Genomic DNA, 17,904 nt, shown 5'->3' with positions numbered 1-17,904 from the left:
TCAACTGAGCCACCCAGATGCTCCAAGAAATCTTTTATTTTAAGGCAGGAAAATGCTGGTAAAATATAGATAAAATGGGGTTGCCTATGTGGCTCAGTGGGTTAAAGCCTCTGCCTTCGGCTCAGGTCATGATCCCCGGGTCCTGGGATCGAGCCCCGCATCGGGCTCTCTGCTCAGCCAGGAGGCTGCTTCCCTCTCTCTCTCTGCCTGCCTCTCCGCCTACTTGTGATCTCCGTCTGTCAAATAAATAAATAAAATCTTAAAAAAAATATATATATATATATATAAATAAAAGGTAATCAGCATTGCATGATGTTAAAATTTACAAAAAAATATATTATTTCTCAATTGTCACAAGATTTCTACTGTTTAGACAGCCTGGATAATATTATCCCTATTTTACAAAAAGTACAAACAGATTCAGGGAAATTAACTATGTCCCCAAGATCACATAGTAATAAGTGATGGAGCTGGGGATTCAAGCTGAAAGGGTTTTCTTGGGTTTATATTGAAGTTTATACATTTTTCATTTCACAATCTGTTTAAAGAAGGCTGCCAATCATTGGTAACAGGATTGGGGTAGACAGTCCTGTGTTCTTGAAAACCTACTGCATTCTATTTTTTCTGGAAAAAGTAGTGCAAACTAAAGAGGAAAAAGAAAAAAAAATCTGTCCTTCCGTTTTTTTTTTCCCTTTGTGCTGTCAGCTAGGAGCTGGTTTAGTGAATAGTTTTGCAAGACTTGTTTCACTTTGTTTCAGAGGAGGCTGAGCCACACATTTCAAACAAAGGGCAACCAATTACTAACTTCTGGTTGCTAGGTGTGGTCCCCTTTCAAACTCCATAAAATCAGAAGCACAAGGCTTCACTTCTAGTAGGAAACGTTCACAGTTGAATCTCTCTTCAGTGCTTTGGAAGAAGTTGGAGAAAAAGGGTAAGTCTTAGTTTTCTTTTTAGTTAGTTTTGATTGTTTGGAAAACTTTTTCCATCCTGATGTTACATGTTACTGCTTCTCCAGGGTTTATGGCTGCCTGCATTTCGTTATGTTTTGATAAGTCTTTCTGTAAAATCACATTGGGTATTTATATTTTGGAAACCACAAAATCGTAATGTTTCGTTTTACTTAAGAAATACAGTTTTACAAATATGGACCGTTTGCTTAATACTGGCTTATTGTAGTGTTGAGGAGTTCGCATGGAAAAAAAAGGAAAGAAAGTGTTTTCCTCCCACGAGTTATACATTTCCAAGAGCGGTGTGGGTCTTACATGGAAATCATGATGGAGGTTGGATACTTATGGGCAGTTAGCACAGAAGAGCAGAAGTGCCAGAGGTGGGTTTCAGGAAACTGTTTCAAAATAGCAGGATTTCTTAATTGTTTGATTCTTTTTTGGTAAGAGTCAAACAGACTCCGACCTCAGAGTGATAATCATGCCCTTTGTAATTAACATTTGAAATTACGTTATGTTTATTCTTGCAGCATAAATAAATAAGAGGATCCGCTTATAAATCATTTCATTTAAAGAGGGTGTGGCCACATTCTTATTCCTGTATTCTGTGTCACAGACAGGCTTTTCCAGTGCTGCTCTGAAAACCTAAGGGGAAGGGAAATATTTTCTGGGTGGTGTCAGATTAAGTTCTTTCTGTGAATGCCAGCTGGGTCCTCCAAAAATTATTCTGTTTAGTAGTATCTAGATTGTGAATGAGAACTTATGGCCATAAAACTCCCCAGAAAAGCACAAAGCAGATCTAAAGCAGAGTTTTTAACTGCTGTTGGATATATTTGCAGAAGTGAGAGAATTTGAATCATAATATAGCCAGCTAGTGTTCATTACAAGATTTCCCCCAAGACTTTTTCTCTTAGCCCATTTCGAATGTTAAATTAAATGTCCTGATGTCTCACTTTTTAAAGCTAGCTTGATTAGGAAAGGTGTGCTTTTTCTTGCCTTGTTTATATCTAAAATTACACATGGACTTTGAAAAAAGAACATTCCCCTCTGCACCCGGGAATGTTATTTTGGTAGCTGGAAGAGAAGGCACATTGTAAGATGATTCAGATGTGGTGAAGCGCTGGTTTCCTGATTCCGAAAGGGCCTCCTGTCTAGAAGTTACCATACCACCCTGGCCTCGGGCCCAACCACGGGAGGTAGCCAGCCAACACCAGACTGATGTGGACAAAACAGTTTATAATAACACTATTCAGAGTTTCGTGCTTCTTAAGCACCATCTCAATAAGAAGATCTGCAAAGGTTAATTTCTGTGTATGACCTTAGTTTGCTGAGCTGGTTGTTCTTAATCCTCTCTAGACCCTAGAGTTGTATTTGAAATCAGAGCTAAACAGCTAAACCAACGGAACTATTATTTTTCCGTGATTAAACCCAAAGTGGGTTTTAGAGTAAATGAGTTCATTTTTCTTTAAAATGGGATAAGATTTTATCTGAAAGATCAGAACAGATACAATTTATATAATATCTTCCTTCATTATGCTAATTTTCTTCACCTCCATCCACTTAAGGTGAAATTTAAGTAGACACTTCAGAGATCTCAAGCATTTTAGATACTGTTTGTTCCAACACGCTTACTTTTACAAATGAAGACCCCTAGAGAAGTTAAATGTTTTCCTGAGGCCATACAGTCTGTTAAAGAGAATCGAAATAGGGTTCAGCACTCCTCAATTCTTATTTTTACATCCTATAGTTATGGGAAAACATTTGTTAGATGTATAGATATGTTTCCTAAGTAATTAGCACTGGTACACTGCTGATTCATTCAATAACACTTACTACCATAGTGAAATCCAGGGATTGGAGGAACCTAGTGAAGAGTGGGTTAACTCTGCTCTCATGGTAATGCTACGGAATAAGATAGGTCAATAGAAGGGAATTATCCAGAAATGGTAGGGGCTAGTGCAGTAAAGGAAGAAGCCTTGGGAGAACAGAGAAGCTCATCCAGTTGAGTGCTGAACCAAGGAAAGATTTCTGGAGGATGTGAGGACATCTATGCTGAATCCTTTTAGAAGCAACATTTTGGCATAGGAGAGAGAATATGGAGGAAGAAATGGTATTCCAGATAAAGGAAACACCCTGTCCAAAGACCCAGAAACAAAATATTCATGAGACTACGTTTTGTAAAGTGGTTCTTCCTAAGTCATGCTGTTGTATAGTCTAATTCCTTCTCTCACACGGGTAGGTGTGGAAAAGATTTGTGAAGTGTACATTCAAGGGAAAAGTGGAGTACAAGCCACATCATTGAAAAAATAAACACCTGAGGGCTAGGGCGAACCCTGCCCCAGTTTCCATGGTGTCACTCTTAATGAATTTGATTCTCAAGTGTGAGCTATTTAAAAATAACATTGCTGCCACTGTCTTTTGGTCATTAGTTTAAAAGAATATGCAATCAGAAGGCATGGATTTATGTATGACTTAATGCTTGCCACTTCCGTCTGAAACACTGCCATTTTTCCCAGGTAGAAAATGGGAATAAGGGAGTTGTCTGATGCAAGGATTAGTTGCTGTATAACTGATCATTCCAGATCATACTAGGAAGGCGTGAGAGGCCACAAAACTCAGCTTCTGTCAGATCTTGGAAGTGGTCTTTCATGAGGCCAAGAGAGATAGAAATTGTGATTAACAACAACAAACAAACACTTTTTGTAATCATTTTAATCATTCAGAAGAGTTGCAAGAATATTGCCCAGAATTACCATATCCTTTATACCCAGATCCCCCAGTTGCTAATATGCCACATTTGTTTTATCCTCTTCCCCCTTCTACCCTCTCAATCTATTTTTTTTCTGGAACATTTGAGAGAACACGACAGATATGATGTCCCTATGCCTCTAAATGACTTCTGTCTCTATACATTAAAAAAACAAGGACACAACAATAGTGCAGTTTTAAAAAATGAGGAAACTAACTTTGATACAAGCCTTAATTTCTCAAATTTTGAGTTGGTGCAATTACTAATGTACCCATTTCTGGAATGCCTTTATCTTCTAGTTTAGCAAGCATAGATCCTGCATTCTACCTAATACATTTTTATGTGTCTTACCCTCTTCAATTCCTTGCTGAATGAGGAAGATCTCTCTTCTGAAACATAAATATACAAAAAAAGACTCATCTCTAGAAAGTTACACATTTATGCACAGATAAATGAGATCGGTTGGCAGTGCACGTTCACAAACACATTTAGAAGAAACTCTGAAATATTAATTTCCATATAGGTCAACCTATCTATAAATGACCAATTTTATCTTCAAATTAGATAAACTTGGTTTCAGAGCTCATTAGTAGCCAGATTTTATATATATATATATATATATATATATACACACATAGAGCCAAGGTATATTAATAAAATAAGCTCTTAATTACCTACTATAAACACTGCAACTAAAAAAAAAAACAGAAAAAAGAAAATCTTTTGTGAAGTCATAGAATTATCTAGTTTACTTTTTGAACTGTACAGTTCTATTTTCTAGGTCAAATTATCCTCTGACTAGTAATCGTATCTGATATTTTGTATAACATGTAGCAGTCTATAAAGTATGTTTGTATATATTATTTATCTATAATTAAGCCAAGTGTTATCTTTCTATTATTGAATAGGTTAATGCTGGTTTTTATGCAGAGGGTAATTACTGAAGAGACCGAATGGTTTAGCAATTCAATTTGGCCAAAACTTTTTTTGTTTTTAGGGAGTGTGTGCACTGAGGTGGGTAGAAATAGAGGTGTACGGGGGCAGACTGGGGGAGGGGCAGAGGGAGAGAGAGAGAGAATCTTTAGTAGGTTCCACACCCAATGTGGAGCCTGATGGGGACTCCATCCAACCATGAGATCTCCACAGAAGCAGAAATCAAGAGTTGAAGGCTTAATCGATTAAGCCACCAAGGTGCCCCACTCCCTGCCCTTTTTTTTTTTTTTTTTTGGCCAAAATACTTCTGCTGTGGTATTTGCAAGGTTATGTTGCAACTGTTAAAGATTTCTACTAATATATGCAGTTGACATTAAGCAATTAACTATTAGTACATGATAAAATCTCTTTCCTTCAGGGCAATTTCTTATATCATGCCACTATTCCTGTGTTTTTAAGCTAAGATCTAGTAGCTGTTATTTGGCTAGATTGAGATTCTATTTTCCTCTCATTGCCTTTCTGAGATGGTCTCTTCAGACTGCTTTTCTTCTCTAGGCCATGATTTTAGACTATCCAAATTGTTTCAGATGACAAGTTCTAGGAACTCAGAAGATATGTTACAAAGCTGTCTCCTCTGTAGACTCTGTTGTGTCCTACAAATTATTCAGTCCCCTTATTTTTGTTGTTCTGTGTTATGTAAAGAAACTGATGCATTATGTGAGCATTTTTTAGAAGTGAAAAAATGAATGAGAGTAAAGTTTTCATAAAAATTATTTTGAAGTTGTGAGATTCATTTTTAAAATTATATTTGACAGTATTCTTAGTCTCTGGTCTCTTTTGAAGTTTTTGTTCTGTTTGGTTTTCTAATTGAAAAGAGTGGAAATACTGGAATGCTTATTTTGCTAATGGAAAAATACTTTTTTAAGTGACCAATTGCATCAGTCATTTTGAGGTTTCTACTTTATGAAGGGCATAGATGAGATTATAAAAATGGGAATTTCAACTACCAGAAACCTTGCCAGAAATTGCTAGACGTTCTGGATGCGCCAACTAAATAACTGGAAAATGAAACTCCACGTGCCAACAGCAATTGCACCAGATTACGACTGTAATGGGAACTAAAGCCTTGTGCAAAATTGTATATCATGACTTTACCTCAGGAAATAACTTCAAATTTATCAGTTGCGGGTGGGGGGTGGGGGGTGGGGAGGAGATTACTTTAAATGAATGCACAATATATTGGTTCTTCTCACAGATGACAGAATAGTAATTTGAACAATCCCCTGATAATTAAGTGGAGATAGTTTCTGCTTTAGATATGATTTCCCTCACGTATTTAATCTCATTACTTGAAACTGAGGTTATTTTTCAGCAGGTGTGGCTGAAATACTTTGTCTGAACATGCTGTTCAGGGATCAGGTTATGAGTCTTACTCCTCATGATTCATTGACCTTCGTATCAAGAATTTAAAACTACTGAGATTACCCTTCCAAACTCTTTTCAGATGTATTCACGGTCATAGTCTCTAGAGGGATAAACGAAAGGGTATGGAGAGATACATCGACCTTAAACATGGACTCCTAAAAACACATCCCCAGACAAAAAGGATCACTGTTAGCTTCTTTTGTGAATAAAACAGGGAACACGTTAGGTTTCAAACACGCTTCAGATCTTAAAAATATACATGATTGATTAAATAAAAATGCTGCTGAGCCATGATAGCAATTCAAAAAATTTCAAGATAGAGTTTGCCAAAAGGGGGCATCTATGTTGCAACCTTTACCCTGGTGCTTCCTGTGAGAACAAAGAACCCATTAGAAAATCCGAGTTTTTTTGTGTGTTGGGTGAGGAAATATGAACTAGTATTTAGGACGGCTCAACTAGGAAGCAATGTGAGTATAGCAATTACTCCAAGTACTGAAATAATCTTATATCAAGGAATGGAAAAGGAAACTGAATTATTTGAGGGAGAAATACCATATTCAGATGGTATTTCTGAATCCTTATCAAACTTCTTTAACATTTTGAGTCTGAATCTGAATTTTGAGACAGACAGCAGACTGCCACAGATGGTTTTTACCTCATAAATGTAAAACTTTATGCTCTTTCTCTAGCCATTACTTTTCTTTAAGCCCTCATCAATCCTACAGATTCTCTAAAGGTCTACAAGCAGTCTCCAATCTTTCATCCTGCCCATCTCTTAGCCATTCTCTATGATGCAGGATAAGTGATCTTTCTGAAATATAAAAGGAATCCTGCTGCTGTCTTTTTAGAAATCCATTCATGTTTTCCTAAAGCTTTGGAGATACATTTAGACTTCTTTGATTGGGCTTCTGTCAATATTTCTTGCTTTGGTAGATTTCTTTCCATGTCCCAAATATGACAACCTCCTCTCTGTTTTGTTCTCTTTAACTTTTCTGTCAGGTTAATCTTGACTCATTTCAAGAGAGGCTCAGATCAGCCAGCACAGCCTCTTAGCTTTTGTCTTTTCGCACAGGAAGCACACACTTGCTGAGACAAGGATGCTGTTTCAATATTTTCTGGCCCCTCGGTGCTCGGTGGATGGGCTATAAATTTAGATCAGTGAAGTAAATCACCAACCCCTCTCTTCAGCCTCTATGTTTACTTGTAGAACCATATGACCCCTAAAGGCTAGGACTGAATATGCCAAGAAAGAGCCAAGTGTCTGAGTGGAGGCTATGGGTTTCTGTTCCAGGGCAGGACTCTCCTTGTAAAAAGCTTACATCTAGCATTTTGTTATGCTCCTAAAGTAATCCATAAGTAAGGTCAAGGCTACTCTGCGTCTTGTGTATGTGAGAGAGGAGGGTGATACAGATAGATAGTCAGTTTGTGTTTTGTTATAGCATCTACCTGTTTTCTTTCCAGATCCTTCTTTCAAAATGGCAATGGTATCAGAATTCCTCAAACAGGCCTGGTTTATTGAAAATGAAGAGCAGGAATACATTGTAAGTCAAGTGACCATACAATAACTTTGTTAAAGATCAGAATAGAAACGAATGAGAGTGAGCGGACCTGACTCCATTTCTCTCTCATCCACAGAAAACTGTGAAAGGATCCAAAGGTGGTCCTGGGTCAGCAGTGAGCCCCTATCCTAGCTTCAATCCATCCTCGGATGTTGCTGCCTTGCATAACGCGATAACAGTTAAAGGTAAGAATGCCTTCCCCAAACAGTCCCCTCCTGGACGTTTCACAATGGCCATTTGAATGGCTATCAAAAAAGGGACATATGCGGTGGAAAAAGTATGTTTCATTTTGAAGATAAAAAAGACTTCTTTGTCAAACAAAGATGTATTTCTTTTCTCAGCATTTAGGAAATTTGGTCAAATCAGTACAGTCTCTGTTGCAACGACTGATATTTTTACCAGCTCACTGCAAGCAGAAACTCAATGTGGAAATCAACTCTGCTCACATTTAGGGTTTCAATTGGGATCAAACAGTGCAGCACAGAGGGCCAGGAACAAATTCCTCTTTCTTTCTCCTTCAAATGGCTGGAGTGCCATCTGAAATGCTTCCCTTTAATACTGCCTCTATGTCCTAGGCTTCTGTCACTTATGTTTCTTAGTTTTCTAGAACTTCATTTGGACCATCTTGGTAATGAATTATTTTATGTCAGTTATGGATGATGACAAAAATTGCTTTTAAAGCTTCATGGCCTTTTATTTCCAGGAGTGGATGAAGCAACCATCATTGACATTCTAACTAAGAGGAACAACGCACAGCGTCAGCAGATTAAAGCAGCGTATCTCCAGGAAAAAGGAAAGGTAGGCTGGAGTGGGAAACTTCGATATTCAATTTCAATTACATTTATGTCTAAGCATGAATTTTGAAGCTAGTTTTTTCAGTCTCTAACTCTGTGTTCCCTTTACAACTAAGACTAGGATTACAGTATTTACCCACTTAACTGTAATCAATACTAGCAAATTTTCGGTTTCAGACATTAGCTGTCTTGGTTCTTCGCAGACGACTCCTAATGGAGACCAGTCTTTAACTTGAAAATAACAAATATCAAGGGCACTGTTGGCAATAAGGACTGTGTTCGGACTGACATGTGTTTTTTGCTGAAACTTAAAACAGCAATTTCATGTCTAAATGTATATCCATATAATTCTACTTTAAAAGTAAGCTTTGTATTTTTTATACCAAAAATGGGTCATTTTTTTTTTTTTTTTAAGGAGTGCAGTTAGAAAATGATCTAAAGCCAATGTCTGATGTGAGCTTATTTGAGCAGTGCAAACTCCAAAGCCTGGAAAATCACTAATGCATTATTTTTAAGGCATTCTTACTTCTGTTTCTATCCATACACAAACCCCTATGTTTTGAGCTTTGTGATTTCCTCTGCCTGTAAAAGATCAAGGGAAACCTTAAAAGAATCCTTTTCAAGTTAACAATGAAGGCAGTACATTGCATTGTAATCACTCTATATCTTAAAAAAAAAAAAAAAAAAGAAGGTAACATTCTAAATACCATATTTTGTATCTAAAAGATGGCTGGAATTAGAAATGTTGATCCTAAAGGTTAGGTAACCCTATATTGCTATATCGCCCAGCATGTCCGTTATTAGAAGCCCTGACTCTAATCTTTTTGTTTTAGCCCCTGGATGAAGCTCTGAAGAAAGCCCTTTCTGGTCACCTTGAGGAAGTTGTCTTGGCGCTATTAAAAACTCCAGCCCAGTTTGACGCTGATGAACTTCGTGCTGCCATGAAGGTAAATAACCTGGGTGAAGCAAAATTCCTTTCCTCGGCAGAATGGAGAGATCAAGTCTCCTTTGTTATGTCCTTGTTATATCCTTCTACCTAGTGCTGGCACGCCAGTCAGCAGGAATAAAATAAGTGAGTAGAATGAATGACATGTTGATGATGGCAGCTGTATGACTTTCATTCTCCTCGTGTTGTCTGTCACTGTACGGATTTCTATACATCCTTTTTTGTGTCTTTGTGCAAAGTAATGGCTTTAAACCCAGTTTGTTTTTAGAGCAATATAATAGAGTTTTTAGAGCAATATAATAGAGTTGATTGTGATTATTAAACATTGTGGATTTTTACTAAATACTATGGGAAATTTACTAAATGCTAGGTTCAAATGAATTCTGGGACCCATAAACTAGCAGACACTTTGGAACAAAGTTTTTCTTGCATTTCTTTTTTTAATTCAGGGCCTTGGGACTGATGAAGACACTCTGGATGAAATTTTGGTATCAAGAACTAACAAAGAGATCAGAGAAATTAACAGAGTCTATAGAGAAGGTACATTTCAACCGTCCAAGTTACCTAAGTTGGAAACTAAATCTGATAATGCATTTCTTAAAATTGAATGTGGATGTTAATGATGGGGCTTTGGGGATTCTGCAGTGTATAATATTTCCTCATTGTTGGGCACGGGTCTGGCACAGGCACTCTGTTACCGGACAGTATTCAAGTTGCTAGGGTGCCGATTTATCTCTAGTTTACTGCAAAATACGGTCTTCTCATTTCTCAGAACTGAAGAGAGATCTGGCTAAAGATATCACCTCAGACACATCTGGAGATTATCGCAATGCTCTGCTTTCTCTGGCTAAGGTATACCTCCACTGGGTCAGGACATACCTCTTCCTGTATGAGGAGTAAAACGAGATTCTCTCTCCCTTGAAAGAAGCACTTGAGTCTCTTTTTCTCAAAAAGTATTATTTATCTGATTTTAAGGGAATTAAGCAAATCATGTGATTATATGCTAGAAAACAACTTACCAGAGAATGGGATTTTTTTCAGGGTGACCGATCTGAGGATTTGGGCTTGAATGACGACTTGGCTGATACAGATGCTAGGGTAAGCAAGTGCCGCAAATACTCCTGGAGTCAACTTTCCTATGTCGGATGGGTCCTGAGTTAGCTGGGGTTACCACTTGATGCCTCTACATGAAAGCTACGTGAAAGCAAATCTGAGGTCCTCTGGAGACCGATGGCCCCTAGCGTTTATTCCCTGAACGGTGCACACCCTGTGTCTCCTCTGCTTGGAGAGCTCAAGAGAGAAAAATGTGGTCTTTACGTTTTTAAAAGATTTGATTGTCCACAAAGTAGGCAAGGATGGAAAGAAAAGAATGAGAATTTGATTTGTCATTCGTAAGGATCATTTTTTGAGAAAACTCTGAATTTTTATCTTACCATGTATACGAAAAGTGAGAATAATTTTTTAAGTTAAGTAGAAAGAGTAGGCAGCACATCAAACATTCTTTTACCAGTGAACAATGGACTGGTTTATAGACATTCAGTGTATATTGTAAAGACATTCAGTGTATAAAAAAAATTATAGTAAAGATAGTATAATTATAAAACTTGTAATAATGTATTTATAAACTTCCAAGTATATTGACACACATAGTTTTGGTGAGGTTGTTGGTTATTTATACACCAATCCATTGGCAATATTAGATAAACTGTGCCATTTTAGGGCCTGGGTTTTCTGTTAAAAGTAAAAAAAAAAAAAAAAAGAAGGAAACAAACAAAATACCCAACTATTACTTGCATATGCTTTCCTCTTGGGATAGTACTGTATCTATAAATTCCTCACAGTGAGTCAGTAGGATAGAAACTCATGTGTCCATATCCCTTCACAGTGCCAGTACACTACCTTTCACATAAAAGACATTCATTAACTTTCTGTTGAGTAAATGCATACATTCCAGATGTTTGCTTAAAAAGTCCAAAATACCTTATGTCCATCAGAAGTTGGGCCATTTTAACAGAAACTGTGTAAGCATATAAAAAAAATACAAAAGTCAGTATTTGAATAATTGCCCATAATAAAAAAATGATTTTTATTTGCCTGTGACATTTCCGAATTTACTTTCCATCTTAAGACTAACAGGGCTGCTAGATGTATATTTATGGAAGCTCTGTGGATTAGTGTGGCCCAGGAGGATGACGGCAATTAACATTTCAAAGTTAACAGAGCATGCTTGTGATAATAAGGCGAGGATTATCTTTTCCAATTACAAAAGAGGAAAGTCTGCAGTTTCATAAGGTTAAATTATTTATCTAAGAGTATAGAGCAACTAAGTTGCAGAGTCAGAATCTGAATCCAGAAATTATCATATCAAAATTCAAGATCTAGGTATTACTGATGTATTAGTTACTTTGAACAATTAAAAAAAATTTTTTTAGAGGATCCCATGGAGTTGTCTTGATATAAAGCATCATCTGAAAGCAAGTTAATACAGCAAATACTTATGCAAAAATATATTCAGTCTCTACTGTTTGCAGGGTTGCCTTAAGACACACTGTGGAAGATAACCTGAAAACGAACTAAGGTCCCTATCTTTAAGGAACCTGCATTCTTGGCATTGCCTACTGTCATTGAACTAGACACACATGAAGCAGCTGCCTAGAAAATCTCTGAAGAGATCTAACATTCCTGTGCAGATATCAAGTCAGCAGACAGTCAGATGTTTATGTTTGTGTTTCTTTTTTAAGATTTCATTTATTTATTTATTTGAGAGAGAAAGAAAGCACAAGCACATGGAGTGGCAGAGGTGGGGGAGAGAAGCAGCCCATGGGCAGGGAGCCAGATGAGCAGGGAGTCCTATGAGCCAGGGGATCGATGGATAGCTCGATCCATCCCCGGACCCTAGATTCACGACCCGAGCTAAGGGCAGACGCTCAAGCGACTGAGCCACTCAGGTGCCCCTATGTTTGTATTTCTTGGTAGGCTTTGTATGAAGCAGGAGAAAGGAGAAAGGGGACGGATGTGAATGTGTTCGTTACCATCCTTACCACCAGAGCCTATCCCCATCTTCGCCAAGGTAAGAAGAAAAATTCCTGAAAACCGTTTATAGTAGATGCAGTTTTCTTGAGGGCAATAAAAGAAAGGAGAGAGACAAGCCTTCTTCAGTGTCATTCGTACCAAGTGGATGTAGTGCTCCTGACCCTTGACTGCTATTTGTGCATTTGTCCGACTTTGTACGGCCACCATTGTGTAAGAGCTGAAACACGCTTTGTGACTTTGGCAGGCAGAACACTAATTATCCTGACTATTTCTACTCCTCCCAAATATTTGGACTAGGTGTGACAAATATACACATACAACAGAATGAAATTACAATGAAGAAAAACATTAAACTCAGGACTATGTGGGAAACAAAACAAAACAAAAAAAACAAAAAATAACAAAACACAGAGATGCTCCCACATCAAAAAGCAACAAGAGTTCTGTCTTTCAAGCACTAGATTTGGCTCTGAATCTTTTGGAAGCCAAGGCAAAGGGGGACGGACATCCTACTGATTACTTGAAGTTCATTATCTCATAATAGCACACTGATTTTTAAGAATAAAAATAAGAGACATTTCCTGCACAGATCTTTCTATGAGCGAAGACCCATTTGGTGCGGCATGTAGCTCTGAAGTAGTAAGTGTCATGGTTGTCCGGCACATGCCAGTTCTAATAAATGTCAGAACTTGCGAAAACTTCCCCAAAATATACAGCAGCACCTAAAATGGCCACATGAGTTACATTCCTAGGAGGAGATGAAGTATCCAAAATATGCCCGGTTAAATGATTAGCTTTAAAATATGTATTTTGAAATTCAGTCATCCAAGGGAGTGCTTTGCGTCAGTCACCCTGATTTTGCTAGTTTGCTAGAGAACAGGATCCTTTGTGCCTCTCTTAGTTTAAATGTCATATTCAGTGTTCCAGAAGTACCGCAAGTACAGTAAGCACGACATGAACAAAGTCCTAGACCTGGAGATGAAAGGCGACATTGAGAAATGCCTCACAACTATTGGTATGTAGTCATGGAGGGGGGAGGCTTTTCTAACTTGAAACGGTCAATGCCGCCCCACAGTTAACAACAACAACAAAAACAGGTGCCTGGGTGGCTCAGCTGGTTAAGCTTCTGACTCTTCATCTCACTTGAGGTCTTAGTCTCCCGGTCATGAGTTCAAGCCCCAGGTTGGGCTCTATGCTGGGGGTGGAGCCTCTTTAAAAATAAATGAATACACGAATAAAATAAAATTAAAAATAAAAAAAGCAAAAAACTAAGATATAATGAACTTGTGTTTTATATAGAGGGAATGTGGAAGATAACGACTATAAATATTTAGCTAAAGCTATATAATGCCTTCTTAATATTACATTAAAATGTTATATTAAAGTAATATGTTTAATATAATATTTGAATATGTAATGTAATATTTATAATATTATAATAAAATAATAATTTTTCCAAAAGGTGGACAAGTGGGAAATACTTTCTGAGCATTTACGTATGCCAAGTGATCCACCAGGCTGGGCATGGCTCGGGGTAAAGTCAGAGCGGTCATTAAGAACATGCGGTTTGGAAATAAATAAATGCAGATTCAAATCCTGGCATGTCACTTGCTGCTTGGGTCATCTTGGACAAATCCAGAGGGATTAGCTCAGTAGGTGTTCAGAATAAAAAGGCTTTACAGGGGTCCCACGCTCTCCCGATGACCTGGGAACCGATGTTCTAAAGCAGTGCTTCTCAAACAGGAAAGTATACGTGAATCTCCTGGAAATCTTCTGAAAATGCAGATTCTGATTTAGGAGGTCCATAGTGGGGCCTTCAGATTCTGCATTTCTAACAAGCTCCCAGTTTGTATCAGTATGTTTGGCCCATGGGTCACACTTTGAGTAGCAAGCCAGAGAATATTACTAATGGCTGTCTGTTCGTGTTTTATCTGTGAAGGAAAATCCTATTTCCCTTAAAAAAAAAATTCTTATTATGACATGAAGAAAGTATTTACTCTATGCCCACATGACTTCTAACACCTGCCAGTTTCCCCACTTCCAAGGGGAGTTGCCACTGAGTGGATTTAAGATAGAGGAGATAGTGATGTTAGTGAAAAGATTCCTCAGGACCACCGTCTGGAGAAAGCTTTTTATAGGCCCAATAGCCCCTATTAAGTGGGAGATGAGGAACTCAGAGAAGTGGAGAATGGAGTCTGGCTGGTAAAACTTTCACACGCATCTTTCTTCTTATGCGGTGACTGTGTCCACTAAAGTGTGCTTGTCTTGCAGTGAAGTGTGCCACAAGCAAACCGATGTTCTTCGCCGAGAAGCTTCATCAAGCCATGAAGGTATAACATTCTATTTTCATGCTTCGCTGAGGGGTGAAATTATTGTTTGTGGAGAGAAAAACAGAAAACTTCGTATTGTTTGTAAACCACACTTATTTTCATATCTTCCCATTAAAAAGAATCATTGTTCCATTGAATGCAAGAGGCAATACACAGTTATTGGAATAAAATTCTGTCATATTTGTTGTATTTTTTTTACAGTTAAGGTAATCAGGTGAGCCTGTCAATAATTTGTGGTTTTCTCAGTGTTTGCATAAAACCTGAGTCAGCAGAGAAAGTTCTGTACCTTTTCTTTGATTGCATGATTTTAGTAACCTACTTCCGCTAAGGTTGTGGGTTTTATAATTTCCTCCTTTCTAAGTTTCACTTGCCTTTTTTATTATTCTGTCATCCATGCCCTAGATTCATATTTCATTCTAAGATTTTAAAATGTCATTTTAATACAGAAGTGGAAGGTGTTATTGAGATAGATTTGCAATCCCACTTCAGCGACTTTTCTTTTCTTTTTTTTTTTTTTTAAGATTTTATTTATTTATTTGACAGAGAGAGATCACAAGTAGATGGAGAGGCAGGCAGAGAGAGAGAGAGAGGGAAGCAGGCTCCCTGCTGAGCAGAGAGCTCGATGCGGGACTCGATCCCAGAACCCTGAGATCATGACCTGAGCTGAAGGCAGCGGTTTAACCCACTGAGCCACCCAGGCGCCCCCCCCCCCACTTCAGCCACTTTTCATTTGAACTTTATTCTCTAGCATGCATCAGGGTGCCACCTGTATGCAGGTATTGTGAAAAATTATTAGGTTGTTTTTTTTTTTTTCCTTTGCAACTCCAAAAGAAGGAAGCATCTAGAGAAAAAGTGGGGGGGAGAGGGAGAGAGAGCTAACCATTCAGTTAATGGAAAGAGTCCTTCTGAAATGATACATGATAGGCATCGTGTCCCCATGTGGTAGGCAGTGGAGTCCCAGACCTCATGCCTGCTGCTATCTAGGCAGGTAATCATCTAGGTAGGTAAGGACGAACACCTAGTCTGACAGAAGAGCAGGAGGAATCAATGTAGACTTGCTGTCTGCGAAACGAAGACCTGAAACTCGAATAGGCGTTAACTAGATGACAGCAGCGGTGGAAGAGCTGGAGGGAAAGCTGGTCCAGGGGAGGAGCTGGCAGGACTCTTCAAGATAATGAATGTAATGAGGCCGTTGGTGCAGAGTGGAGGAGGGAGTGGAATTAGGCAGGCATTGTAAACCCAGATAAAATGATTCCTTTTCAGCCTAAAACCAGCCAAAGACCATGGGAGGTTTTAAACAGATGGATTCAATGGTCAGATTGCAATTTAGAAGGTTCACATTATTGGTAATTTTTGAATAGTTTAGACCAAAAAAAGCCTGGATGATGGAAGACAGTGAGGAGGTTGTAATAGTTCTTACATCCAGCTGATGCGGCAGCTGGGTTCCTATTATTTTATTGCCACCTGTGTCGTGTGTGTGTGTGTTGGGGGGGGTGTTTTAATGAATGAACAAAAAAGCTTCACATTCAGATCTGCCCCTGCTTTATGAAGAGTATGCTCTGAATATGACATTTACCAACACTGCTTTTAAACAGGGTTCTGGAACTCGTCATAAGACCTTGATCAGAATCATGGTTTCCCGTTCTGAAATCGACATGAATGATATCAAAGCGTGCTACCAGAAGCTGTATGGTATCTCTCTCTGCCAAGCCATCCTGGTAGGTGGTGATTTTCATAACGCTGCCTCCACAAATGGAAGTCCTCTTTGCAGCTTCTCCAGAGAAAAAGTCTGACTTACGGATCTGTGGATTTTATATGTAAAATTAATTCATAATATTAGGATATGTAATTTATAAGTAAATTGAACTTTGATTGGACCAGTGAAAAACTACACAGATTTTTCAGTAGCCATGGAAATACTTAGTTTCCCATATATAAATTTAGCAACCAAAATATTTTAGTAGGGAGATATAGTGATTTATTTTGCAATGAATATCGATCAGAGATTAGAAACTTAATTTTCTAAGTTTTCCTTAATTTAATTTGTTTAAAAAATGTGTTAAAACGTGCATGTTTAAATTTTCATTATGATGTTAAGAATAAAGAGAAAAACAAGTCAAGGTTTTTAAACTTATTGAAAGATTGAAAGATGACTATTTCAAGTTAAGTTGTCACTTACACTGGATAACTTTCCTTGGTAGCAAGGAAAGGTGAGAAAATCACAGACTTATCACTTTCTCCCTGGTGAGTGAGTCAGATAGCCTTTACTATGATATGAAATTATGCTGTGTTAAGCTCACGCAATTCTGTGTGATATTTCATACTTGGAGAATAATGGCTCTAATATACAGCATGTCGACATAATCTGAATCTTGAAAGCTACTGCTTTTTATATAATAATTGATTAACAAATATCAGTTATCTGCTATATTAATTATATTACTTAAATGATATTATAAAAGATCCTGGAGTTTGCATATTGTGATATATGTTCTATACCTGTTAATCTATAAATACACGATTCTTCTATAATTAAAAATACCTTATGTTGAATACGGTTTCAGATGGTATTAAGTATACTCTATTTCTTAACCAACAGGATGAAACCAAGGGAGATTACGAAAAAATCCTGGTGGCTCTCTGTGGAGACTAACATTCCTTTGATGATCGCAAGCTTCTTGATCAGAAGACTTTTAATCCTATCTTTTCATTCCATATCATAGACTTAAATGGGAAAGTTTTCTCAGCGGGATTACAGTCTAGCTAAATGCTTTCTGAAAAATATAGCCTATAAATCATTTTTATATCACAACTCCATATAATAGAAGTTTAAAAAAAAAAAAACTATATTTATCCCAAGCTATAAAAACCTCATAAGTAGGTTGTTCTAGTAACATTACCTGAGAAAGATGTTTGTGCAATAGAAAATAAAATGATTTTGCAGGACAATTGTGAGTCACTGGTTCTCTATGTATGTGTGTGTGTAAGGCAGTTGTTTAACTTTGTATCAAGGAAAGGAGCTTGAATCCTAAATTACAATACTTTAATGAAATTGATTTTGCATACTAAAATTACTAAGAAATTTTAAAATATTCACAGAGTTGGAAAATGGACTCCTTACATTGTATCACCTGGGTGCAGATAATTGAGAGCATGCCTTTGTCATAATGGATTTATGGCATTGGCATTTT

At 37.6% G+C, this 17,904-nt stretch overlaps 2 protein-coding genes across 3 annotated transcripts in view; one reads left to right on the top strand and one right to left on the bottom strand.

Moving 5' to 3' along the window:
- Positions 1–17,904, bottom strand: part of ALDH1A1 (aldehyde dehydrogenase 1 family member A1) — a 392,715-nt gene that overhangs the window by 222,301 nt on the left and 152,510 nt on the right. The window lies entirely within an intron of this gene.
- Positions 759–17,662, top strand: ANXA1 (annexin A1). The gene is made up of 13 exons (XM_044265892.1): positions 759–931; positions 7,513–7,592; positions 7,687–7,795; positions 8,314–8,408; positions 9,238–9,351; positions 9,800–9,890; positions 10,123–10,202; positions 10,392–10,448; positions 12,327–12,420; positions 13,303–13,398; positions 14,655–14,713; positions 16,309–16,431; positions 17,313–17,662. Exons 2-13 carry the CDS (start codon positions 7,527–7,529, stop codon positions 17,364–17,366), a joined length of 1,038 nt encoding a protein of 345 aa, XP_044121827.1. The 5' UTR covers positions 759–931; positions 7,513–7,526; the 3' UTR covers positions 17,367–17,662.

The sequence above is a fragment of the Neovison vison genome, chromosome 9 (genome assembly GCF_020171115.1).
Source record: "Neovison vison isolate M4711 chromosome 9, ASM_NN_V1, whole genome shotgun sequence".
NCBI lineage: Eukaryota > Metazoa > Chordata > Mammalia > Carnivora > Mustelidae > Neogale > Neogale vison.
This window is presented reverse-complemented; position numbering and strand designations above follow the sequence as displayed.